The sequence below is a fragment of the Etheostoma cragini genome, chromosome 16 (genome assembly GCF_013103735.1).
Source record: "Etheostoma cragini isolate CJK2018 chromosome 16, CSU_Ecrag_1.0, whole genome shotgun sequence".
Taxonomy (NCBI): domain Eukaryota; kingdom Metazoa; phylum Chordata; class Actinopteri; order Perciformes; family Percidae; genus Etheostoma; species Etheostoma cragini.
The window spans coordinates 7,419,721-7,447,460 of record NC_048422.1 but is presented as its reverse complement, the minus strand read 5'-3'; the positions used below and the strand labels follow the sequence as shown (position 1 = coordinate 7,447,460).

General features: G+C 41.2%; 1 protein-coding gene across 4 annotated transcripts in view; it reads left to right on the top strand.

Moving 5' to 3' along the window:
* rxraa (retinoid X receptor, alpha a) overlaps window positions 1-24,476 on the top strand; it is a 115,271-nt gene extending 90,795 nt beyond the window's left edge. The window contains exons 4-11 of one of the 4 annotated variants that reach the window (XM_034895695.1): window positions 836-986; window positions 3,421-3,600; window positions 9,449-9,633; window positions 16,659-16,788; window positions 19,034-19,166; window positions 21,730-21,821; window positions 23,698-23,803; window positions 24,239-24,476. In XM_034895695.1, the coding sequence (XP_034751586.1) occupies window positions 836-986; window positions 3,421-3,600; window positions 9,449-9,633; window positions 16,659-16,788; window positions 19,034-19,166; window positions 21,730-21,821; window positions 23,698-23,803; window positions 24,239-24,386 (1,125 nt within the window). In that variant the 3' untranslated portion in view covers window positions 24,387-24,476. Of the gene's footprint in view, window positions 1-826; window positions 987-3,420; window positions 3,601-9,448; window positions 9,634-16,658; window positions 16,789-19,033; window positions 19,167-21,729; window positions 21,822-23,697; window positions 23,804-24,238 lie in introns of all 4 variants that reach the window. The other 3 variants (XM_034895694.1, XM_034895698.1, XM_034895696.1) reach the window with 3 other exon arrangements.
* Window positions 24,477-27,740: the final 3,264 nt, after the last annotated feature.

Sequence of the window (27,740 nt, the reverse complement as noted above, 5' to 3'; positions counted from 1 at the left end):
CTTTCACAAAATGGTGCTAATAGCTAGTTACAGTACATCGTTTTTTTTTTTCATCCAGTACATTTAGCATTTTAGAATAATATATTCCATGACCCCCACCGTTTGACTCCTCTGAGAACAGCATGGTGCTAGTGATAATCATTAGTCTCCCCTTGCTCTACTTTTAGCAAGAGGAGAAGAGAGGTCACTTTGACATTAATTTGAGCTTTTTTCTTTTCGGAGAGGGAGGGAGGGAGGCAGGAATCGAAGGAAGACTTAAGGCTGCAGTTGCACTTCTACTAAAACAAATGCTGTCTCTTTATTCTGCTGTACTGTTGAATTTTGCAGTGGAGTTATGCTAGCGCTGAACATTTGGGAGCCAGCGGGGCTTGTTGAGAGCATGAATAAAAGAGTTCCTGGGGTGGAGTGGTGCAGGATCCTGCTGCGCCGGATTTAGATCTAAAACAGAGGGGGAACAGGAGGGAGGAGAGAGCCTGAGGGAGCAGTGGAAGAGGGCAAAAAGAGCTGCTGCTGGGACTGCTGACCATATGTATTGAGAATCAGAAGTCATAATATGCTTTTCACGTTTTACATTTAGCAAATTGTTCATGACAACCTGCATGACATAACTCCACTCCCATGTATTTCCCCTGTTTGTGTGTTTAATTAAACCTTCTACGTCTCCTTAGCAGACCTGGCTTTTATTCAATAGATACTGTCATCCACTAACTATGCAGCGCCAACTAAGTTATCGGACAGGCTTGTGTATTGGGGTGTATGATGTCGCCCGTTTGAAATTCAAGGGGGCTGCTTTGTGACCTGTCATTGTGTGTGTTCGTGTGTGTTGATGTTCCAGCTGAACTCGCCGATGAACTCGGTCAGCAGCACGGAGGACATTAAGCCCCCGCTGGGCCTCAACGGCGTGATGAAGGTGCCCGCCCAGCCCTCAGGCACCATGTTGTCGCTCACCAAACACATATGCGCCATCTGTGGTGACCGCTCCTCAGGTAAGTGACATCAGACGGTGTGATGGGCACAATAAAGACAAATCATTGAATTCAAAATATTTACATCAAAATGGCATTATTCTAGGTAATTTGTTTGTAAAGCGTTACTTAAAGGACCCAGGGCATAAAAATGTTACTTGAGTTTTATTTTTACATTAATATGAGTGCCCCCAGCCTGCCTGTTGTCCCCCAATGGGCCGAATTGGAATCTTGCCCCTTACAAGGTCATAAGAAGCAAGGTTTCCTCCCCTTTCTCTGCTTTGCCTGCCCAGATAATTTGGCCCACGAGAGAGACAGAGAGACAGACAGAGAGAGAGAGACAGAGACAGAGAGATCGATCATGGCTTTCAATTGAGCAAAGCCAATTGAAATAGCTACGGACACAGAAATGGCACATACTAAGAAAAGCTGTTTGTGGGACTGGCTCTAGTGGGTGTAATTCTGCAGCAAGGCTGAATTTTGGGAAAGAGTCTTCAGATACAGGTTTAGGGGATCACTAACGTCTATATAAAAGCATCCAAAAAGCACCATGTCATTAGTCTGGCTATCACCAGACAAAGACAAGCTCAAAAGACTTGAGACTGACCATTGGTTCTGGGGAGTGTGCTTTGTATATTCTCTGACCAACAGGCATAGTACGCAGTTGCAAAGTCCTTAAACCAATCACACCAATGATCCGGGTGACATAGAAGCGACAGCGACATCAACGGGTTTGCTGCGCTTTGGTGGCGTCCGGTGGCCACTCAGTGGCTGCTATGTTGAATGCAACCAAGAAGCTGTTTGGTCGCTTCTCTATCGTCATCGTGTTAAACTCGCCAATAGCGCGCCAGGTAGATAAGCCAGTTCGTGATTGGTTCCAGTAAAATTGTTAACTGAAGCAGGACAAATAAAAGTGCAGGTTTCCAGACGGAGCAGCAGGACAAAATCAAGTTGACGGCAGAGGGGCGGGGTTTACCCAGTCTACCATGTTATTGGACCTTTTAAAGAATCAAAGAGTTAAAAGTGTACAAAGCATCTTAAGAAGCTTAAGCTTTAAGTGATAATCTGCGACTCATCTGTACAAACAATATTGTCGAAATTTGTTTAATCAACTTTTATTAATACATTAAAGATGGAAGGACTAACATTAAATTTTTTGATGACTATTTAAACGTGCACAGGAATCAAAGCCGAACGCGGAATTCCAGGGTATTTTTAAGTCTAATGTAGGGAGGAATTGTGTGCAAATTATTCAACAGCTGGGATTACACCATATTCTATTATTACCAAATTAAAAGAAAGTGGGACTACCAAGCATCTTACCAGAGCCGACCACACTGAAAAACCTCCACAGATGAACTTTGGTCAGAGAAAAGCACCACGTACCGTTCTGGCAGCACTACATACTGCAGCTTCCTGCAGTGGGCGATCTTTCTGGAAGAAAAACTGTCAGTGGAATTCTTCACAAATCTGGGCTAAATGACAAGGAGGCCAGAATGAAGCCACTCCTGACAAAATGGATAACAGGTTTGCAACAAGGGGCACATGAAAAAACTGACATCGTGAGGCAAGCGATTGTACGGTCTGACGAAACCAAAACCTCAGCTCTGACTGAAACAGAGACGCGCTGCGTCGGAGGGAAGCCGGGAGCAACCCATCACTCATGGGAAAGGTTTTCATCCCCAGGAAGAGGCTGGATATCTAATTCCTTTTGACAGATTCAATGTCATTGTGCGTCATCAATGCTACATGGTCCCAAAGGGGAAAATCGAAACAATCTTTTATAGCAAGTCATGCTTCATTTAGCAATGCTCAAAGGCTTTAATTATCTTCTCTGGTGGTCTGACCAGCAAAGAGCCAACAAAGAAACTGTTTGAGCAACCCTGAGGAATGCAAATGGCCTTCATCCATCATATAAAACAAAAAAGAGCTGTAAGGAATAGGAGAAAGAGACGTACCACCACATGATATGAGAACAGCACCGTAACGCCAATCCATGAGGGCTCCCCCACCCATGCAGCTTGCCTTCTGTAGGCCCCCTCTTTTCTTCCCCAGTCAGCTAAGCATAACCCCCACGCACACAGTCAGTCCAATTTATTAGGTCTTTGATCATAATTAGTCTCTCCCTACCTCAGAAGCAGGTTCCTGTATGCTGTTTGTGTGACTGCATGTTATCTCAGACTGTAAAGTTTTGTTTTGAAAACCTGCTAGTAAATTGGCAGTGCACTTTATAATTATGTTTCTGTTCTGGTGGTCACTGGATCGCAGACAAGCAATGACAACAAGGATAAGTAACCGACAGAACTAATGTGCCCGTCAATATCATGCTGTGGCGCTGTCACCAAACTGACAATGTTGTGTGTCAATTAGACAATAAGACACTGGGACAAGACGGGGAAATGTGACAGACAATGCATCAGACAAACCATCTCTCTCTCTCTCTCTCTTTACTCAGGTAAACACTACGGAGTATACAGCTGTGAGGGCTGCAAAGGTTTTTTCAAAAGGACGGTGCGCAAAGACCTGAGCTACACCTGCCGCGACAACAAGGACTGTGTCATTGACAAGCGCCAGAGGAATCGCTGCCAGTACTGCCGATACCAGAAGTGTTTAGCCATGGGCATGAAGAGAGAAGGTACAGCACATACCGTTGAGGATAAAGTCCCACTTACCAATTTCCCTCAAAACAGTACTAATCCACACACACCCACACATGTACACTGTAAACTGGTAATTTAAATTAAAAATGTGATGCTTTGGTGCTTCCTTTTGGTTCCAAACAAAAAGAAAGTTTGATTTTAAGTAGACAGGGTTTAACTGATGCAGAGTTGCAAAGGGTACATGTAAAACATCTGAGCCATGACACCAAGGTTAGAAGATGTTCCTTTTTGATCGCCTCCTATCAACCCGTTTTTGCACTGACTGTAATGTAAGTAATGTCTGTAGTAGTCACAGGTATTCCACCCGACTTGACATGCAAATTTTCACCCTTTTTTCCGGCACAATGCTACTGCAACTTCTGTCATCTCGGACCACAGCACCAAGTCGAGTCAAGTTAAAAGAGAGACTGAATAAGTAACAGATATGAAAAGAAGCGACCACCTTAACACTGTCCCTAGCCTTCATGCTGTTTTCTACTCTGATTTCCACTCTTTACTAAGCCCACACAACAGGAGATTTTTTTTTTTAAATGCAAAAAAAACTGCATATACACACTAATGTTTGTGGAAAATGATTTGGAGTAAAGCAGCTTGTTTCCCATCCTGCCTCTATGCAATTTTACAGAAGCGCTTTCCGCAGTAATTCTGCTCTGCAACATCAAGCCATGCATTGCAGCAATAGGCTCTACTGTATTTAAAAATGTTCTGCTTCAAGCACTGCTTTTGGGGGAAATAATGTATTCAGCTGTTGCAGCCCCAGAAACCCAGTATTGCTGGATATTGAAACGGAGTGAGGGTTTGGGAGAGCAGGGAGTCCTCGGGGAGTACACTGATGTATCGTAGATAAAACACATCACAATGGAGCTGTGTGAATGGCTGCTTCCTCTGTGTGACGGTGTCACCATTTATGCCCCTGTTATGTTCATAATTATTTGAATAAACGTAGAAGTTGTGTGGGAGAGCCTACCTAGTTATGGTAAACCGGCTTGTTTTTACAACCACAAAGATGTTTGGTGCTTAAGATACTGAATGCGCAAACTGTAATCAAAGTAGCCAAATTGGATAATGTCTTGTAATTGCACGGCGAAGTGAAACCGTGCACCACATTCCTCAAATTAGAGGCTACTGATGGGATGCATGTACTGCTCTTGCCCTTCAAAAGGTTACATGGATTTAATCAGTCACACATACACATAATATGTATTTGTGAAATACAGACCATTCAGCAAACTTTCACTTCAAAATCACATCTTGGGTATCCATGTAGATGTGTCTACAGACATTCATACTGAAACGTGCACCTTTAGAATGCACATAACATGCCTGTGTGTATTAGAGCAAATACTCTGGCAACTATAGCCATACAACTAACAAGTACAGTTTTTTATTTTTTAACTGATACTTTGTTCAACTTCCTCACATCAAACATTGCATGTTTAGCAATCTTATTCAGTGCATCATTGTTCGTTTTTAAAGTCAGATAACACATCATCCCGATGTGGACAGGAAGGGCTTACTTTTTCCATTAAAGGATTTATTCAAAGGTGCCGCAATCAAACATTCCTGAAAACTTAAATCACTCCTTCTCCCACACAGAAAACATGTCCTCTCTCAGTATAGGCTGGGGATTATGGACTCATCCACTGTGACATTTACACGGTTACAAGGTTTGACTACCATGAATGTGATACTGAAGTCCGTCTCAGCTACCAGAGTCTTGTGTGGGCATATACAGTGCGTGTGTGCGCGTGTGTGTGTACGTGTGTGTACATACATATACTATTTTTAGACTTCCCTTTGCAACTTAAAGGTAAAAGGAAGTTGGGTTAAAAGAGACAAATTGACAAAACAGCATATTGTGTGGACTGCAGTCAGTACTTTAGCTAGTCAGAAAACACCAGCAGAGGCCAGCTAGTGAATACTTTTCAGTGGGATTTCCTCACATTTTTGTACATTCATTAATTTAGTTGATTTAGCTTGTTGTAGCTTAGCAAAGTTAGCACGCTGTGATAAATGTCGCTTAAATAATCATTTAATGACAGAAAAAGTTATTTATAGGCATATATAAAGACATTCCCTGTTAATGGGTTAATGATTGTATCCTCTTTAAATTCACTCAATTAATATAGGACAATTGTCTTTGTGTTTCTGTTGTCTTTGAGCGTGACCCTGACTTGTAAACATTGATTTGGCAAATATCTCCTGTGAATCAACAAATTGTTTATTTTTGTGTCTGGACGCATACACGGCCGATCCATTATAGGATTATTCAGACACGTTTTAAGTAAACACTTTCCTAGTGCTGACTCTAACAACATATATACATAAAGGTTACACGTATTAAATAAAACAAACAAACAGATAATGATGTTGAAATATCACCTGGCACCCAAACACATTGGGATTTGATTTTGGAGCAGTGCAGTTAAGCAGGAAAGATTGCAGAGCTGATAAGACCAGGAAGAGACGGGTTGTGTGAGGGGGAGAAAACTATGCAGTCAGGTGTGAATTTTAACACTCCATGAGGGTGTTACAAATATTAGTGCTCTCAGCAATGCTGTTAAGCACTCTTTCGCACATTGAGCAAATCAATCACTGCCTGTCAACTTTATGGTCACCACAGTTACAGGACACAGATATAGAGTGGCTAGAGTCTAGTGGGCGAGCCGGGGGAGCTGAAGAGGGTATCAGGTTGTGTAGGTGCTTGTGTGTTTTGGATGTATCTTTACTGTTTAAAGGTGAGTTTTATTTTTTAATTTTTGGGGGGGATAAATGCATTCCGGAGGCTATTCTATCCAAAGCTCATTTGTCATGACCTTTATTTGGCCTCCCCTCCCCTTCCTTCTTGCTTTTATTTATATCATTGTTAGGCTCTTTACTCCTTTTCAAGGATATTATCATTTACCGCCTTACGCCTCTCTCTCAGTGCTGCCTAAGCTTCCCCCTGCACCCCGAGGGCTGTGGTTGGAGAACAAGGCAGCAGTAGCCCAAAAGGCTAAGCGAATCCACAGAAAAACAGGATTAAATGAATTTATGCTCTCCCAGTCAGGAGAGGAGGAGGGGGGGGGCTGAAAGCTAACATGATTTCAGCCCTCCTCACCTCTCTCTGACTCCAACACAAGTATTCTACCCTTGTGCTGACCTCTACTGCCAGACAGCAGTTCCCCTAAAAATGCCCCCCCCCCCAAACAAGACTACAGCCTCTCTGATTCACATCCTGGAATAGAAAACAGAGTACGGGGGTGTGTTTGGACATTGAATTACCAAAAGCCCTTTATCGTTCAACATCTTCAGCACATTATGTCCAAAACGTTTTATTAATCCATGTGTGGAGTAGGGGTGTGCAAAAAAATCAATTCATATTCTTTTTTTTTTTAATTGTATGTCTACAGCAATCACATGATAGATATATAGATCAATCGATAGATAGATCAATCGATAGATAGATTGATTGATGTTCCAGTAGCTTACAGACATCACACAACATACACATACAGTACATCATAACAGGATGTTAAAATACAAATAACAAACAAATCCACATGAATAATATGGATATGAATATTTTATATAGTACATACGTACATGGGAAACTAAATTCATTGTGAATCGTTTTTTTAATCGTGAATCGTTTTTGAATCGAAAATTGATAATTAATCAAATCGTGAGCCTGACAATTGGAATCAAATAGTGAAATTTTCTGAATCGTACACCACTAGTGTGGAGGATAAACTCATAAAAAGCCACAGCACGTTTTTCGGTGGTGTCTTGAATTATGTAAATTATAACCTTTTTGAAAAGACAACACACACACACACACACATCTTTCCATCCTCGCTTGAGGGTGGAGGTGCGGTTTCTCTTGCCTCGGCCACAGTGAGCCTCAGTGTCTGCTCAGCACACAAACCACTTCCTGTGTCTCCTTGCCAAGCCAATCAAATGACAGAACCAACACGGTTTTGCTTTCAACCAGTTTAACACACAACATGAGGGGGGGGGGGGGAAATCTACGAGACACGGTCTTCATTGATTTGTTTAGAGGCTTTTTTTAATTTAAGCTGTTATGGCAACCAGCCATGGCCTAAAGAAGGAACGACAGACCGTACATTATTTATTTGTCTATAAATGATTTGTGTATAAAAGGAGCCGGCTGTTTGGCATTGAGTATTACATTGAAAAAACACATCTCTTTGATAGCTGCAAGAGGTCCTTGAGCATTTCGTCGCAACAGCGTTGTGCATAACGTAGGTCTAAGGTCGTAAATATATTCCGTTTGTTCTGTCGAAGCAATTATTGATGATTTAACTCTCTTGGATATGTCTACTGGCATTATACATACAGGGTCATGCAATACTCACTGGCTTACTGAGACACAATGTCTGCAGCAGGCACTTACACGTGCAGACTCATCACAGGCAGGCAAACACTCACTCAAGCGTGCACACACATTGTGTGTGTGTGTGTGTGTGTGTGTGTGTGTGTAAATACCAACAAGGGTCAACTATGTATTAAGTTCTCTACTGATGTGCACCAGAGTATGCACATTTTGTTTTCTTAGAGTTCAAGTATTTATTCAACATGAAGATTCAGTGTTAAAAGCTGTTTCATCCATCCACATCTACAAATGCACTGCAAAGCAAGACAAAAAGACATCTGCTTTATCAAGTCATTTCATCTCAGTTGCAGGCACTTACCAGATCATCAAGTTTTATTCAGAGTAGAAAAATAGTTCTAGCAGTGTGGTTCCCAGTGCAGTTTTGAGGATGATGTTCAGTGTCTCAAACCAGATTCAGGTAAGGCAGATTGTTACACAAAAAAACAAGAACACTTGGTTTCAGACAAAACAAAGTGAAAGGTTGGAATAACCTCACCACATGGCAGATTGGCAGATTTTTGTATTCTCACAAATAATAGACAAAATGACCAACAATCTAGATTTTGCAGTCTATTGCAGAATTCTATTGCGGGGAAAAGTTGAAGAAGTAAAGCTGCATTAATAAAAGGCTGTCCACTATGGGGCAGAAGTGCTAAAAACATGGTCTGATGATAAAGTGGTAAAGCAGAGATGTAGACGGACTGACTCTTTTTCTCAGAAGTGAGGAAATAGAATATTAAAAGTTTGCAAAGAAATTCATTCAGTGCTTGAATATCCAATAATCACTTAAACATATGTCTTAACTTAAGCTTAAGCATATGTCATGCAAGATTATAAACAAATGAAGTGGTCAAAGTTGTCATATTGATATTTAAGGTGTGTTGTTTTATTCATGACATCAACTCACGCAATGAGTAAATTCTCAGTCTAAAGCTAACTAACTGCTAACCAAAAGGCAGCAAATCCTTCTTTGATTTTATATTTATAGTTGACTAATGTATGTAAACTTGCCACCATAGCAACAAGGGTTACATAACCTTCTAAACGAGCCACAACTGTGAGCATCGTTGGTGCACTTTGGTACTACAAATAGTGCTACACCCCTGGATAAGAGTGAATTGATAAATGTGCTAACATGTCTAAACAATTAGCTAGAAGAGGCTGAAAGAACCCCAGAGTTGGGTCATAATTCTCATTGAATAGTAATTTGACTCATTGTCAACAATAAAACCATTGATTTAATGCTACTTTAATATTGTATAACTACTTGACTTGAACAGTACTCAAGTCATTTTCATAGAAAGCCCTTAACTAGAGGCTTGCTTAGTGATTTAAACTATGCAAGTTTACAATCCTGAATCTTTCTTTGAACTGACATGTGCTTTTGAACACATGTTGACATTGTAAAAAAAAAAAAAAAAAAAAACAGCAGTAGTGACCGGAACCAGTTTTGTTACATGCAGCCGTTCAGGAGGAGCGCCAGCGAGCCAAGGAGAGGAATGAGAACGAGGTGGAGTCCACCAGCTGCGCCAACGAGGACATGCCCGTGGAGAAGATTCTGGAGGCGGAGCAGGCGGTGGAACCCAAAACCGAGACGTACATAGAGACCAACCTTGGGGTGCCATCTAACTCGGTGCGTTGGTATTTTGAAACATTCTTTTGCAAACTCTCACGTACTGTGTCATTCTGCAACAAGTCATCATTTTGTGTACATGTTCATGCCCACAAGGGGGGTTGGTTATTTATATGTGACCTAGGGGCTGGTTGGCAGCATTTGTTTCTCATGTGTACGCCTACTTCTATTAGTGTATACTGGTTAATATTCTCCGTTCTCACCCACTATAACCTCACCTAGCACATAGTTGACTTTCTTTGTAATTTCTGCCATTTGCTCATTGATGTGGGAATTTTACATTGTTATCTTGTGGTAAAGCCTCTGAAATGTGTCATTGAATTAATGGACAGATATGACGTTTAATTACCTGCACATTGTTTTAAAATGTGTCCATAGACAGTATACTACTGTGTAGTATTTTTGCAGTTAGTTTGGCAAAGCTTAGTCAATTATTTAGAACTAATACGTAATGATATAAGACAATCACATTGTAACTGTATAATGCTACTGCATAGGAGAAAAGGTTATGTTTTTCAGATTTATGGCTAATGGCTTATATTTAATTTCTGCTTTCAAAAATCTTCCTGGAGCTGTCCCAGCATTGGCCAAATTTTGTTAAATTTATTCCAGCTGCATGTAGCTCTTTTTATCAAATTTTTGCATTGAATTGGGGAATTAAGAAACTGCATAATTTAAAATGCGCATACTGACATCTTAGCACATATGTACTTTAGTCAAATTTTCAGCGTAAATATAATCGGAGAATTAGAATTGCCATGCAGATTGGAATTGGCACTGAAAGCATTTATTTTCTCCAGTAATAAAGCTTTAATGAGGCTTTTGGTTGTTTGGGTTGTGATGTTTATCAAACCCCGCTGCCTGCTGGTAAAGATGGCTGTGATTACCGTTTGTCCTCCGTTGTTTAGTCCCTTTAGAGGTGACTGCTTGTCGTCTAGAGCGCTGGTTTACCTGTTCCCCTTGAATCAGCTCTTTTGCTCAGCTGTGAGTTAGCTTCCTCTATCCCCTCAGTATCAGCTGGGCACTGTGGGCTGGCTTTGACACAGAGGAGACTAAAGAGCGATGAATAATGCAACAGGCAGACTGTTCCTGAAAGCATCCCACAAAGCCTCAGCTTCCTCAGGAATTCTGCTGGAACATGAGAAAGTGGAGCTGTGAATCAGCCTACCTAAGGCGGCAGTGGGGAAGAAGGGGATGGAGAGTGAGACTGAAGGAGGGAGGGAGGAGGGTGGGGGCTTCTTCTGGGATTTATCTGCTTTAGGGGAGGGAAATGTCCTATGAAGTAAAGGTAGAAAAGTGAAGGCTGTTATGTGAGTAAATGGGAGCTATTTTGGGGGGCCGGATGGAAATGTAGGAGATGAGCGTTGACAGTAGAGAGAGGGTGAAGCAGTGGGGTGTCAAGGGGGATCGGCATGCAGCCCAGACATACTAATGCACTGAGTGTGTTTGGGCTCAGTTATGCTGGGTCCCTGGATGCCCGCTGCCAGCCTGACACCAAGAAGAGGAGGTTTTCTAAAAGACTAGAGAAGAGATAAAAACAGCAATGATATGCACATGTACAAGTGAAAAATAACACAGTAGTTTGGATTGGATCAGTTGGATATTGATCCAATCCAATCAGTTTATCAGTCAGTTCATTCAATCAGTTCAGGTATCAGTTTAATTGCAATTTGATATGCAATTTTGCAGATATTTGCCATATCCTTGAGTGTATTCTATATTGATAAGACACTATCACTATTATTTTGTAATATTGATTTCAGCCATATCAACCCTGCTGTAATTAGTTCTTGATGCATAATTTCCCAAGGTTCCTGAATGTCTTTTTGAACATTGTTCAAGTTGTGTGGCATGCTTATATACCTAATACTGCTGCCAAGACTTTTGTTTTTGTATTTTTAAACGGTCAGTTTACACCCAAAGACCCGGTATCTAGCAGTGCAGATTGTATGGGTTTTGAGATATTTGTTTTTAAAAACTTTGGCTGCCAACCCAATACAAGTGCTGAAAGGTATGAAGGTTTGAGTTTTTCAAATGTAATTTTTGAGTGGTTCGAGCACCAAAAACAGGCCTCGGTTCACTTCAAATGCTGGCCGTGTTGGGAAGCCAGCGAGGCTTGTTATCTTTGTTGCTGCACTCTCTCGTCTCTCGGTTGGTAATGACTTTCCGCTGATGTTCATCGCTGGCAGGTGGAAACAAGTGGGTGGCGATGCCATGTGTCATGGAGCACATGGCTGTTTATTTGCAGCCATCCATAGTCCAACAGCAGCAGAAACAAGGCAGCAATGCATAAGGAATCAGACAAACCAAATGCCAAAAACTAGGGTGGAAAAATTAAATGAATTGAGTAAAAAAATGGTAGATACTAGGGCTGCACAATATGAGGAGAATATGCGATACCGTTGTTGACTATTGCAATAACAATATTATTTGGGATAAATTAACATTAAAGTGTACTCAGTTCTGCATTTCTGCTGCTTTCAGTATTCTTCTACAATACAACAAATTGCCTGTTGAATTTAAAACAAATGAACGGTAATAAATGTAACATTGAATCATACAAGACACCTATAAAAAAAAAAGTGACCTTTACCTTTTAAAGTCCAATTTTCATCTGTTACTTTCTTTCAACTAACAAAAAGTCTGAGTGTCTTTTGCCATCTGTTGGGTTAGGGTTAGGGTTAGGGTTAAACATTCCCTTTGACCAAACTGGAGCCCAGGATGTTGGCAGACTGTCGGCATTGAGGCTGTCCTCTTCTTCTCTCTAAGTCCCCCCCCTCCACACACACACACACACACACACACACACACACACACACACACACACACACACACTACTGTGAGGTCTCCATTGAGAGCCATTGCCCCGTACTATAATTAATCACAGGGCCCAGGCCATGAGTGTACACCATGAATAGGCCACCGCCGCTGTCTAATGGCCGGGGTCTGGTCAACCTGAATAAAGTGTGTTTATCTCATGGTGACCTAGAACAGGAGTTAAACAGGCGTTAGTAATGTTCCTTCAGTCAGTCAGGGAGAGGACTTCTCGTGATAAGATGCTATCGTTCAATAAACCTGGGGGTGTTTATTTACCTTTATTCAATGTTTTTCACTCTTTCCTGTCTTTGCATCTCTTCTGGATGGCTGTTCTGCCATAAGGCAGCAAGCGTTGCTGATATTTAGATGATAATTAGCTGATGATTCATCCTTGTTCCAACATATGAGGACAGCTTTTTTTTCTTTCAATTGACAAAAAGTGGGACACTTGAGCAATTCATTTTCATACTGATCAGTGTGAGTACCCAAAGTTTCTCTCTGTTGTCACGCTAGTATAGTTTGGTTCAAGCTGAATAATGAAAAATTGAAAGGCAAATCTTTCGTCGCCCTCTCTCCAAGTGATGAAAATTTCATAGGACGGTATGCAAGCCTGGCAATTCTCTAAGTTGCTGGGATGATTGTCCATGGCGGGGAATCATGTGTGGCTATAAACTCTTTGATTTTCTGGGAATGAAGACAGTATTTTTTTTTTTTTGTGGCAGCAATTTAAAAATCTGCCAAAGGGGCTAAAATCATGTAATATCAAATTTCTTCTATTGCTGCTTTCTCTCTTAAGTTTCAGTTTTTGTCCAAGCCTATTTGCCTCCTGTTTTCAGCTGTGGTCTTCACAGTAGAATACGTGGATGTAGCTGTAACAGTTGAGCTGTGAGAAATTCCCAGGTGGACCTTTTGTACTGGCACACATGGAGGTTAATGTTATTCCGTCAAAGGTCACAGCGGGCTCCTCCATTGTGGCTCGGTAACATCCTAACATCCATGCTGTTCTGTGACTTCAACAGTAAGTACAGTAATATAGCTGCAAGCGGCGATTCGAGGGTTCAAACCTTTTTTCTCAATTGTGACTTCAAAGTAATTTCACACATGTGGTCCAACGTCGTTATAAATTATATCTTTTAAGCTTTGTAACAATTGGACAAACAGTGCACTTTGTTTTAAATGCCTGCAACGGTTTTGTCAAAAACATTTATTTTCAAGTCAGTGTGATATGTAGCTCAGTCCAGCTCACGGCAATTTCAGGAAAAAATGTGACCAACACAAAAACTATTACTAATAAAGCCGCAAGCCGCGATTCCAAACTCAAATATTGAAAACTTTTCTTGGCGCACTTTAATGATCTTTAAGACTTTTTTCTAGATTACATTAAGCTGCAGCTGTGTAAGAAAAGTTACGTCAATCGGACTTACAGTGTGGGAGGCGTGGCCTTTCAAAGTTTTCATTTGGAAGCCTTAATTACTGCACCGCAATGTGGCCGATTGGGTTCATTTTTTTATAGAAGCACATGCACACCGTTTACAGTTATTCTCCCAAGTTTCATGTTTCTAGCTCATTCCAGCTCACAGGAATTTGAGCCAGCGCGGCAGACAACAAACAATAGTAACTAAAACAGACAAACATAGAAGGGTTCTACCGCTTCGCGGTTTGAACCCTGAATATGATGCCGGAAGATTGTTGAAGGGAAGTGTAAGCTCCTCTCCCTTGTCATCTCCACAGACAGGCAAAGAAACCAGGTCAGTGTAAACATGGCTAAGATAGCCATCCAACATTCATGAGGCATGCCATGTTCAACGAGAACCCTGGGACTTGTATTCTTATGAGGAAGAGTGGTTGGACCGTGTCGCACACTGAAGCCTCTATTTGTTTTTCTTTGTTTTGGCTGGGGTTGCTCTTTGGAATGAATTATCTGTTTATGTGGGTTTTTTTAGGGGAAGCGCAGCTCACGAAAGCTGTCGCGCTGAGCTGCGTCGTCCAGGTCTCCCACGGAGATCAGATGCTGAAATATTCATAAGATTCCTGTTTTCTTTCTCTCCCTAAAGACGACTTTCAGTTTTCAAAAACAGTGTAGGCTTTGTGTCTGGTTTAAGTTTCATATGTGTGTTACTCTGCAGTCAGTGTGAGTTTGACACCGTAGGGAGGCAACGTGGAGTAGAGAAAGGCATAGTCTTTGGCCTGCGTGTTACAGTGCCAATAGAGGGATGTTTTCTCCTTTATCTCAAACTAATCTTCTCTCGAGAGCTGCAGTTGATGTCGGGATCCTCCAAGCTTTTAGCATTGATCTATGGGATTTGGTTGAAGGAAGTTGGGGAGAAGTTGCAGACTGTTTTTGTCGGAGTGTGAGTTCACACAGGGATACTTTAAGGATGTTTGCTTGATTTAAAATTATGCACAAAAGCTTGTGCATAAAATCTTTGTTTACACACGCATATATCAAGGGTATGTGCTCCTGGGATGATGGTAAATTCTCATCAGAGATTGACAGTGTTGTTTGTGATTTCTTCACTCCCCTTCATTAGGATTGACATTTTTTAGTGAGTTAGTTATACTGTATGTGGCATTAGTATTCCACCACTGCTAATAAACTTTCTGTCGGTCAAAGAATAATGTCTCCAAATCTAATGTATTGGCACAGGTAAGGGCAAGCAGTCCTTGTCTCTGCACACAGAAATGATGAGAAAACTCCTCATGTTCAGCAGCGGTGCGAACATTACAGACACAGAGTACTGACCTTTTGTTTTTTACATTTTTTTTTTTTGAAATGTGGAGATTTTGACCACCTGAACTGAAGTTTGTGTCTTACAATAGCCAGTTTCTTCAGGATGATACCAGTATTTTGTAGACTCTTTCTTCAAACTATAGTTTTTTTTAGAACAAGAATAATAAAAAGGTTTTAGATCGTGGTGTATGTTCTAAAAGACTGCAGCCTTGTTCAATGGTAAATGTGAGTTTACTTGATTCCCGAGGAGCTGAAATTCTTTTAACCAAATGTAAATGTTTGTCTAAAGAAGTATATTGTTCTGTAATTGAAGACATATGAGCATGCTTTAACAGCAACGGTATATGTAATGCGTTCCCCGTTGAGATGGCATTAAACCCTATTTAGCACTCAAAGAGAGGCTTTTTAAGTGCATAAGCAATATGCTTTTAAAATAATAGATGTCCATGTGATATCTTTCTTTAGCTTTTCTTCCAGATTTTACACGCATCTCTCCTCCTTCATTACATCTAATGTAATAAATCAATAAAAAGACTGAAGCTTTCTCCTTGGTTCAACTCTTATTTCACAGAAGAACTAGGCAGTGTTCTTATTTAGGGCATTAACTGGACATTGTACAGTGACGTCCAATAACCAGTCCAGTCCACTACCAAGAACTGACTTTTTGTTTTTTAAATTTAAAAGAAATAAGAATCACAAGATTTATTTTTCACACTGAGAAATGAGAAATGTTACCCTTAAATGACAACAGTCTTTTGAAAAACATAATAAAAAAACTTAGAAAAGATTATGAACTTATATTAGCTTTTGATTGATAGCAATAGCGGACATTAGTTTCAGCTGGAATATAATATACAGAATATACAGACTTTGTTTTATGTTTTACTCTGAGCGAATACGTATAATGGGGTGGCAGTAGCTCAGTTCACAGTATGTGTGTGTATTTCAGGCCTGTGTGTAGTGTGTAATAACAGAGTGTGAATTGAAATTTTCCCATAGGGGATCAATTAAGACTATAAATTATTATAAATCATTATAGACAATCATTTGTTGAGTTTTTTGTAGGTTTGCCAAACTTAATAACAAAGTCCCTTTTGAGAGAGTGATTGTTATGTTGTGAAGTGTCAGGAGGGACCTCTTGAGATCCACTAGCTGTCCAAAGGCTGATTTGCGCGTTGGCTAAAAGGTCCACAAAGAACATGCCTGCTTGGTGAAAGTGTTCTTTTCACCGACGCTCTCTGCAGGTATTTCCTCCACGAGTTGGGACAGAATCACTGTTTATTTTGTCTTCCCACTGGCTCCTCTTGACAGGCTATTATTCATAGCATACCTTTGATGTGTGTGTTGGTAGGTGGCTCAACCTGACACCAGCCAAAAAGAGCTACACAGACTACGATAACAATATTACACCTTTTCATTTTATGCATAACCTGGATTTCTAACTTTGAGATTTGTCTGTTTGTCTGTTTCACTGCAGCCCAACGACCCGGTAACAAATATCTGTCAGGCGGCTGACAAACAGCTCTTTACTTTGGTCGAGTGGGCCAAGAGGATCCCCCACTTCTCTGAGCTGCCACTGGACGACCAGGTCATCCTTCTACGAGCAGGTTTGTCAAAAAGGGGCTAAACCACAGCCACAAAACAGCCAACACAACAAACAATGACACGAGCTGTTTCCATTCACATATTTGTATGTGCATTTTGAAGTATCAGAAAAGTTGGAGGAGAAAAGACAGAATCGGCTAATTCTATCGATCTTCCAAAAAAATTACAGTTCCTTGAGATGGAGTTTGCCTTTGTCAAAAAAGGATAGATGTACTAATTAGTATATGAGAAACGCCTTTTTTGAGATAGCAAACATTTAACTTACATGTAAAAAAATATTATAATATTATTAGATTGCATAGACAGGAAAGGGGGGGAAGAGAGAAAGGTGATGACACTTAGAAAATGGCTGCAGGTTGGATCCGAACCCGGGCCACGGCTAAGGACTCAGTCTCCATGGGGCGCACACTCTACTGGGTGAACTAGAGGTCACGCCTCTTTAACTTGCTAACTGTTCATAAAATAAGCTCTTTACGCTTTCGGCGTCTTCCCGGATATTCTCATCATGTGTCTTGTCTCCGGACAGCATTAAACATGGCCGACACTGGCAGACATGAAAGACCATTTAAAACTTGCCCGGCTAAACCAAATTCCTGAAGACCTCTCTCTATTTTTCTCTCCTAGATAGGTTAGATGGCCAATGTGACTTGTTTCTGGTTAGCAACCTCCTGCTTCATTCACATTTTTTGGGACATTCCAAAAGTTTGCTTTAAATTAGCTTGACTGTTGAATGGAAACATGGCTAACAAATGATGATCATGATTTTATTCCACAATAGCCCCTCCAGTAGGGTTGGGTATTGTCAATGGCAATTGGCACATGACGATTATCCACAGTGAAACATCCGGATGGATGATGACATTGTTGTTGGGGGGGAGGGCGGACTCTCTGAATCTAGCCATTGTTATTTGAACACATAGGAAATGTCCATCAAGCACAACGAATACATGAGTATACAGCATATTACTGTTATGAATAGTAAATTATGCTCACCTTGTCTTTGAACAAAGATAAAACAGCATCTTTTTTGTTAGCATTCAACAGCTACAGCTTCCATTAGACTTCGCCTGCGTGCTAACAGCTAACCAACTGTGTTGCTGTTGAGTGCTGGCTAAATAACCATTGTTTTATCTCGATTAAAAAAAGAGGTGCTTCATTAGTATGATGCTGGTTAAAAGTAGATATCCACTGATTTTAGAATATAGACCAACAAAAAAACAGGTCTTAGCCGTTGAAAGAAACCCTCTTTCAGAAAACGCACTAATTCACAGGTGCTAGTGCTAGCTCTGTATCTAGGTAGAATAATATTAGCCAAACAGAACTTGAATACACTAATCTGGCCATATCCATGAATAACTGTCTTGGCTATGTGACTGAGACGAGAGTCTGACTCACCAAGGTCAGAACAGCTCATTCTGTCTATCTGCTGTATATGGAAAAGAAAGCTAACCGCTCAGGATCACAGGAGCATCAACGTAAAACAGAGTGAATCATCTGTCACTTCTCTCACGATCACTAACATCACATGCACAAAGGTCTTTGGGTTTTTCTTCAGCACATTGTCCTGGTTGCCTGAGTGTCGCTCAGATTTTACGCCATTATATTCTAAATCCACCTTGAGGGGGGAAAAATGCTATTACACACCCATCTCATACCCTAAAAAAATGTCCTCCCATCATTTCTTATCTTTAGCACATATAATGATGGAGGGACGTCACCAAAGCAGAGAGAGACATTATTCTGGCGAGCTCGTCTCTTCTCGGCTCTCAGGTTTTCTATAAATAACCACTTTAGTTCTGCTGTATCACTCATAAAAGCATCCCGGCTCCTCTCATACCCAACTCAACTCTGGGGAAAATAGGCGAGTGTTGCCAGGCAGAACAGTTAAAGGAGCCCTGTCACTCAAAAGGCAGCGTCTTGTGTCTTCAGTGCTCTCTTTGTCAAGCCCCTGCTTTGGCACATCAAGTCTGTTGTATTTATTGTGATGGCAGGCGCAGTTCATCCCTTTTTACACGCTTGTCTCTTTAGAAAGCGTGATTCAAACGTCTTCATAATAACATGATGCATGTGCTTGAGAAAGCTGCATGCTTTTACCGCGCCGCCTAATTGATTCATAGGAATTCCCCTCTGTTGTCAGTTTAATTTTGCTTGAAAGCTGTGTGAACTTTTGTACTGGGATTTGCCTGTTTTTGTTTTTTTTTCTTCCCTCATACTTACCCTCAGTCCTTCTCCCCATCTCTGTCACAGGTTGGAATGAACTTCTCATTGCATCATTTTCGCACCGTTCAATAACGATTAAAGACGGGATCCTGTTGGCGACAGGGCTGCACGTCCACCGCAACAGCGCCCATAGTGCCGGAGTGGGAGCCATCTTTGACAGGTCATAATTATCATATAGCTAAACTTTCTTGTCTTTAAACTATGTGCAACCTACAGCTAATTTGTTTCATAGCTGGTCTGTACATTGTAACTAATTGCTTTGTTAGTGGTTAATAATGATATGGTATAAATGTTTTACATGTTAATAATGAGCCGTTACTAGGGACAACATGAGTAACCAGAATATGAAAAAAAGTTTAGCTGGCAGCAAACTTATTTTGGGTTGTAACATACTTTAATAATGGTTTATTACTGGTCTGTAAATCCTTACAAGATTGTTAACTTTTGAAAATGTATGCACCCCTTAGTGACAGTCTTCTCAGAAAGTGGAAACAGTTGGGCATACTTATTAAGTTATAAGTAAAACTTCTGATTATGCTAACAAATCATATATAAATGCTTTATCAGTCAGGAATAAGCTATAAATGAAAACTTTTGCATGGTTTTGAAAAATGTATTTGACCAGTCTTTATACTACAACATGATTCACTTTGTTTTTTTAGGTTGCTTAAAAGATGACCTTAATAATGCCTCATTACAGATCTATAAATGTAAATGTGCTGTATTTATATAGCGCTTTTCCAGTCTTAACAACTCCTCAAAGCGCTTTTACACCTACAGGGAACATTCACCATTCACACACATTCATACACTGTGGCCGGGGCTGCCGTACAAGGTGCCACCTGCTCATCAGATAAACATTCACACACATTCACACTCCCATGCGCAGCACCGGGGGCAACTCGGGGTTCAGTGTCTTGCCCAAGGACACTTCGACAATGACTGCAGGGGCGGGGATTGAACCACCAACCTTCCGATTGGCAGGCAACCGCTCTACCACTGAGCCACAGCCGCCATTGCATTTACACATAACTTGACTACTATAAACCTGTAAACCACATGCATAAAATGTTAGGCATACATAACTTATGCATGGCTTTGTTTTTTTAAATAGCTCAAAAGTTAGAAACCCCTAACTACAATCTACAAAGCATTAATACCCATTACTTAATTACTAATAAAGCATTATCTACAACTTCAAACAAGATGTGTGTTTTACTAGAAAGTGATTTTGTGTTTTTGCAGCATATGACCTTTTGGTTTCCACTGCAATATTACAGCTAGGCTGTAAGTTGTGAAAGGCAAAGCAGCACAGGAACTATTGATCGACTCCAGTTTATTAAATATGTACACCAGTAGGTATCAGGGGTCTCACAGAAACACTGAACTGCTCAGAAAAAAATGTCAAAAACCCAAGAAATCCATGCACAAGTCACTCACTGTGTAGTGGCAGGAAGCCCCATGGTGACTGTTGTTGACATTCTAGCTGTCTGACAGCCTGAAATCTCCCAGGAGTCTGCGCTGTCGCTTCAGCAGAATCACACCTTCAGCTCAACTGACATACACAGTTTAGAAAGTTGTAGAAGAGACAAGCAAATGTATGTAAATATATTTTTTTCTTGTCATCAATTATTTGCTTAGATCAGGGATTTTCAACAGGCTTTAGGTCGCCCTACACGTTATTGTAGGCACAGTTTTACATGCAACTTCATTTGATACAGTATGTAGTAAGGGGTCCGTGCTTCATCTCTCTTTCAGTTAAAGGGTCTTTGGTTTTAAACTGATCCAAGATCAGTTTAAGGTGCTGTCATCAGACCCATAACGACAGCAGTCCATCTTTTGAATACCTGCCTCTCCTCCATTTTCATCTTGTTCCCTTTTCTTGTGCCTCTGCCCCTCTGATCACTGAGCCTCTGTGCTCAATCATCGGCGTTCACAGCCACAGGACATATTCCATCTCTGGCATTAACCGTGGCAAGCATTAAGATGCGCAGAGCCGATTATGTTTCTTTATCTACTCCTCTCTCTCTCTCTCTCTCTTCACCATACAAATGAAGACACTGATTAACTTAAACACTTAAGTCTTTTCTATTTTCAGTTTTTATTCTTTTTTTCCTAGCCCTGTTGTTCCTCCTCGGAACAAATTGAATTAGAATGAGCTAAGAGCCACAATTGACTTTACTAAGAGTGGGGGGGGGGGCTACAGAAGAGGGAAAATAAAGAGCGACGAGGAGAGGGTGTGACCAAGTCAAAGAGGGGTGAAGAGTTCGAGCTACTCCACGTACCGACACTCCCACCAGTGATGTCACACACAGACAGTTAGATTACAGCTGGTATTTACTCTGTGGCTTTCCTTTTTATGAAAACCACGTACTAAATATAATTACTTTTCAGGGTTGTAAACTCTTACACTGATCTAACTCTGTGTGTGTGTGTGTGTGTGTGTGTGTGTGTGTGTGTGTGTGTGGATTTAAGCTGGACAGTAGTTAAAAAACATACTTGTAATGTCCCAGTCTGGATAATTAACACAAGGCGTAGTGTTTCATTTACAAAAATGTACCAATTAGACTCAAATGGTTTCCAGTGATCTTAACATCCCTGGCACTCGGTTGTCTGATATAACACAAAACAATCCCCGTAGCCAAGAAGGCTTAAAAACATTGCCTGACTTTGAATGAGCCACATCTCTGATTTCATTCCTTTCTTTTGTCTCTTTTGTGCAGGGTGCTCACAGAACTGGTGTCAAAGATGAGGGACATGCAGATGGATAAGACGGAACTGGGGTGCCTTCGAGCTATAGTCCTTTTCAACCCAGGTAAATATCACTAGATGGAAGCTTGCATTTGCGGTGGCACTTTGAAGAAGCTGTAAATGAGGGGGTTCAGAGATGTGGGGTTTTAAACGAGCTCTGTTTATCCTAGTTTCAATTTCACTTGGAACCAAAACAGTCCGAATGCAGCAGGGACATGTGTGGAAGCTGCTGGGGAGGGGGGTTTAAGCCGTTGTTTGAAACAACGGCTTAAAGGTTTACCACACAACATAATAAGCATCCACAACACTGTAGACATGTTTGTTGAATATCAGTGTTTTACAGTGCACTGGGACTTTGCTGTAGTTCTGCTACTTTTTCTAGCTATATCCAATAAAAAACAGCATTCCTAAATTGAATATGACTCGTTAAGCTTAGTAATACTCCACCCTTAAAATCTATATTTAAGTATCAAAGTCCCTCCTGCAGTTTGCTTGGCAGACGGCTGTAAAGATTTGAAGAATTGTTTGTAGTTTCTTTATTGACACAGCCGCTGATTCCAACGACAACAACTTTTCACAGTGGGACCAAAAGTCTCAAAACATCCAGAGAAACTTCTCAAATCCACCCCTAAAGCATAATCCAATTTTCCACTGTCTCTGATATTTCATATTTTTACCAAAATGTGTATAATGTGTATAAATGCACTACTTGAGGTGGAGCTTTTTAGCTTTGATAGCGGGGCACAGAGGCAGTGTGTTCAGCCATCCTGTATGTTTGGAGTGTAGGACCGCTGAGGGAGAGAGTGTCGCCATCAAGATCTTTTGTAAACGATGGAATCCAAGCAGATTTCTGGAGTGAGGAAACTATGTACAGTTTGTACATCGACATTTAGTTTATGACTTCTTGCCTCAGCTTGACCGCATTAATGTAACTGGAGAATTGGGAGCTGGCTTTTGACTTGCCGGCGTTGTCTTTGAACTTGACTTCTCATGAAAAATGAAGACGGATGGGCTTCTGACCTCTGCATAGCACTGAGGTAGAGAGCCCGAAATAAAAGCTGAGACAGCGCATATTTGATTGATGAATGTGCAGGGGGCAACCCAATATATTCTTTATTAAATAACAATGACATCCTCCTGTGAAATCTCTGGCCAAAGAAAGCTTATTATGGCAAATGATTATGCTATCAGTGTGCTGTTCTGTATTTGAACCTCATCCACATGGCACCAAAGTAAACTAAACCAAAGTCATGAATGGGACCTGGGTGTTTAATAACTCGGTGTGGGAGCCTCCCTCCGTCCCTCTGGGGGCCACTGTGGATCTGTTCACCCAGACACACACTGATCCTCTTGTGTTCCACATTTTGTTCAGGCCACATCCAGGCCTACTGGCCCCGGTTCACCTCTCGGCCTGATTCTTTGTTAATTAGGGGTTCACAAGAGGCAGCGGAGGAGGAGACGGCGAGGCTAAAAACAAAATTAAATAAAAAATGTACCTTACTTTCCCACACTGTGTGATCAAGTCCAGCCATTACCAACACATGTTCATTCATTGTTGATAACTCGTGCAACGCGTTGTTCATCAGAAATGTTACTCAATGACGCGTTTGTGCTGTTAATCAAAGAGGAGTCCTCCAGTGGAGCTTAAATTAGCGCAGTGCTAATTGGACTAACCCAGAATGAGGTGACATGCGTCCACAACTAGCCTGCAGGGTTAAAATTCAACAGCTCTCCACCCTAAACTCCCGCAATGTGCCCCCGAGCAGGGGATTTGCTTGAGTTTTCTCTAGGAAAGTGACAAACTGTAAGAATGGGAAGAACAAAAAGAGTGTATACATCCACATGACACAAAGTTCCTGTCTACATGTATAAAATAATAGCAGTAGGGTTACTGTTGTTGTTATTTTCTATATATATATTATGTGTGTTTGTCTCCACAGACTCTAAAGGTCTGTCCAATCCAGGTGAGGTAGAAGCTCTGAGAGAAAAAGTGTACGCGTCTTTAGAGGCCTACTGCAAACAGAAGTACCCCGACCAGCCTGGCAGGTAGGGAAAAAACACAGACGTGACACGTGCTAATCCCCACACTCTTCCTTATTTGCTCTCTCTTCATACAAACATTGTTCCACACTCGTCTTCACAGTTTAACACATTGCACATTGTCTTAAAGAGCAAGGAAAGCAAAGTTTTTTTTTCCAATGCGTGAGTTTTGCTTGTGCAAGTGCTCCATGGGGGGAACTCACCCAACTGCACAGACAAAATGTTAACCTGCCATTTGAGAATCACTTCATTACTCCATACAAGTAGCTTTAGCATGAGGCTGCTGCTCATTATATTAAAGGCACTGTACGTACGTGCAATATCAGTGAAGGTTGTTCTGATGTTGTTTTGCATCCGGATCCTCTGCCTCCCTCCCTTCCTCCCTCTTCTTATCAGATGTATATTAGTCTTGTGTCTAATTTTGGTCTTGTGTTGTGACAGATTTGCCAAACTGTTGTTGCGGTTACCAGCGCTGCGCTCCATCGGCCTCAAGTGTCTGGAGCACTTGTTCTTCTTCAAGCTCATCGGCGACACGCCCATTGACACCTTCCTCATGGAGATGCTAGAAGCCCCCCATCAAATGACATAATAGCAGAGCCCTCCTCACCCTCCCCCAAACATTTCTCACCAGCTATGGATCAGGAGAGAGTCCTTTTAAAAACAAAACAAACAAAAAACTCCGGTCTCCAGCTAAAGGACAGATGATGTGACGACTTTGGATGAAGAACCTCTCCGTTCTTTCCGTCCCTCCCTCTACCCCTCCTCCCATTTGATGTGTTTCCAAACAACTAATTCATCATGCCTATGGGTCTGTTTAATACCTTGTAAAAATATATAAATAAGGAATATACATATATGATTTTTTTTAAATATATATAGATATATAGATATACTGTATATATATATATATATATAGATATATATATATATATATATATATATATATATATATATATATCTATATATATATAGATGAAAATCACACAGCAACAGAAGTGACAACCATGGACTTAAAATAAGGTCTGAATGTTTTAAGGTTCTGAAAAAGAAATGTATTGAGCCATTGTTTTCATCCTTTTTTCCTGCACCTTGACAAGAAAAAGCAGAGATGGTCAGATTTGAAACACCCTCAGCTTTGCTTGCAGGTATTTTGAAAAAAAAACAAAAGACGGTGATGTCACATTTGGACACTCAGCGTTGTGATCGGGACAATCGTGGACTGGGAGAGCCTCGGACTCGAGACCACTCTCTGTCTCTCTGTCTCTCTCTCTCTCTCTTTCAGGACTGGACTTCACTATCGGGGAGGGGCGGCGCTCCTGCTGGGACTCTAATGAACACGTCAAGTCTTGCACTAGCTGTGAGCTTTCTGGAGTAGAACTCAGAGGTGGCCTAACAAGACTGTAAGTGCTCAAAACCTCAGGTCTCTGCCAAAATCCAACACATCCAAACCATGTCTTACTCTATCAGCACTGTGCAACACTGCGGAGGACACAGCGTATTAGTTCACCAGTCAGCCCTTTGGTTAATGTTAATTAATTGGACAAGAGTAAGAGAGCTTGTTAAGTACAATCTGTGCGGTCCTTCGGCACTCAGGAAGATTGCAGGCTGTTGTAAATTAGCCACGCCTTAGCTGTATCATGCTACATCCATGATGCTCTAAAAGGCTACCAGCAGGCGCAGGAACAACTTTTGTCATCCTTATTTCCAAGCATTTGGGCCTTTGTTGCAACCTTACAGGTGATCACGGCAAACCGGGCCGGCTGGAAAGCGAGTGCACGGTCTCGTGGTGAGACATCGTGGCTTCACCCGGCCTTTTAAGCTCCTTTTTTCCATCCCTTCTCCAGCCTCTCTACTTCCCATTTCCTGTGAATTTCAGCACACCATTTTACACCTCCACACTCAGAAATTCCTTCTGGCTCCACGCAGCGGGTATCAGTTTTACTTGTGATCTGAAACACCTCATATCTACCTGTACATAAAGTTACAACCGTCTACAGTATTGACGTTATTTTCAGCAATGCACAGTTACCTCTGTTTCCATCACTCCGACAGTCAGCTCTTGACACTCATCGGACGGTGCGCAGTATGTGGGACTCGTGCTTGTCGTTGCAGCAGAGCCATTATTTTTGTTTATTCCTTTGTTACTTGGCACTTAACCTCATGACAGCGGAGTCCTAAACGGAGCGCTGGTGTTGATGTAATGGACCTCTGAGGTGGAATTTGGCCCACGCCGAATCAGGAACGCCCCGATTGTTTTCCTCCTCGGAGGGACAGCCACACTCGCTCTCTCTGCACTTCTCTGGACAACCAAGAGTCATCCAAGTCAAACTGAAATGTTAGACATCTCCATGTTATGTATAAATATGCTTTATGCCCATTTTCTGCTTTTTAAAAACAAAACAAATTTCCTCCTCTCGTTTCTCTAACTGCTGCAACTGCTGCAAAACTATGCATCTATGCATGCATTTCCAAAGATTGTCCACACAGCGGCTCGAGAGTTTGAGACGTGTGGGTTCGCTCGCTGTATTATTTTCCTGGAGCAGAGAAAAAGCCTTACTTAGGTTATTTTCCCCACTATTCAGACATGTGACAGTCATTGTGTAGTGTTGTACCTACCAGCCCTCCTCCCAAGGTGTTTTATGGAGAAGTGGACCATAGCTGAGTTCAGGCACATGAGTGTGATATGAGAAGAGGACTAAAAGAGATTGAAATCCAGGCTAAATATGCTTAGTCACCTTATTCTCTTTCATAAGCACCTCGACTATCTGGACCTGGATTAAGAACAACCCTGATCACTGTGTTTTCATCGTCCTTTCATCAACTGATGATGGTTAATGGTCTGAGGAGTATGGAGTCCTGAGTGTGCCATGTCAACCTCTTTTTCAGTGTTTTGCATTTCAATTAACCCATAGTTTTATTACAGTTAATGTAATATGGATTAGATTTGTATTTCAATTATGCATTGACAGAAAATGCAGCATATGATTCACCAATAATTGGGTTTTTGTAAATGGAATTGTAGTGCTGGTTTTGATAAGGCTTTTAATTGAAATTGTTTGAGTATACTATGTGCCTAACAGTCTATATCAAAATGATTTTGTCTCCAGCTTTACAATTTACAGTTTCCCTTTTGTGCTTGCTTTGATTTAAAGCGCAACATTATAATGAGATGAAGTCCAGCCCACAGAGCAGCAACAGCAAGCTGCTGTTTCTCTAATCTGCTAATTTTATCGCTCATTCTTTTTCTTCCATTTGTCAACAAGATAATATTAAAGTCTGAAAAAGTCAAATTTTTCAGGTGACACCTTCAGGACTCCATGTCTCCATGAGCTGGGTTTTCTCCATCCAAACATCAATGATAAAAGACCATGTGTTAATTTGTCATTCTGATTGGGGGTTTGGGGTTAACTTTACCCATGTTAGTGCAGCTCTGTGACAGCGACCCCTGGGCTACCCGTGAAGAGTTGGTTCAGACGCCAGCTCTAAAATGTCAGAGATACATTGCATTAGATACAAGCAGGACTACATTTCCCTTTCAGTCGGAGAGCAGTTTGAAGAGTGTGTGTGATGGATGCTGGCCACGACTTTAAGAGCTGTGTGCTCCGCTCCCTCTAGTGAAGGAAACGCAGCATTGCAACATTACTTGAATTCTTTTCTACAAGTATTTAATCAGACAAAAATACGGCACTTTCTCACTTATTACTAATGTTTATTTTGATCAGACAAAACCTCGGTGTCTGTGCTTTTTAAAACTGAAAAAAGAAGCAATAACTTCGGTGTGACCTATTGGCTTGTGGTTTTTATCATTACTCGACCGTTTCAGTGAGGTAGCCTGTATTATATTAACTATCCAGGTGACCGTATTGGCGGCCAGTCAGAGCTCCGTTTACAGTATTTATATTCTGCAACCTAGTTTGTCTGTTAAAACCAAACTAAATTTTGA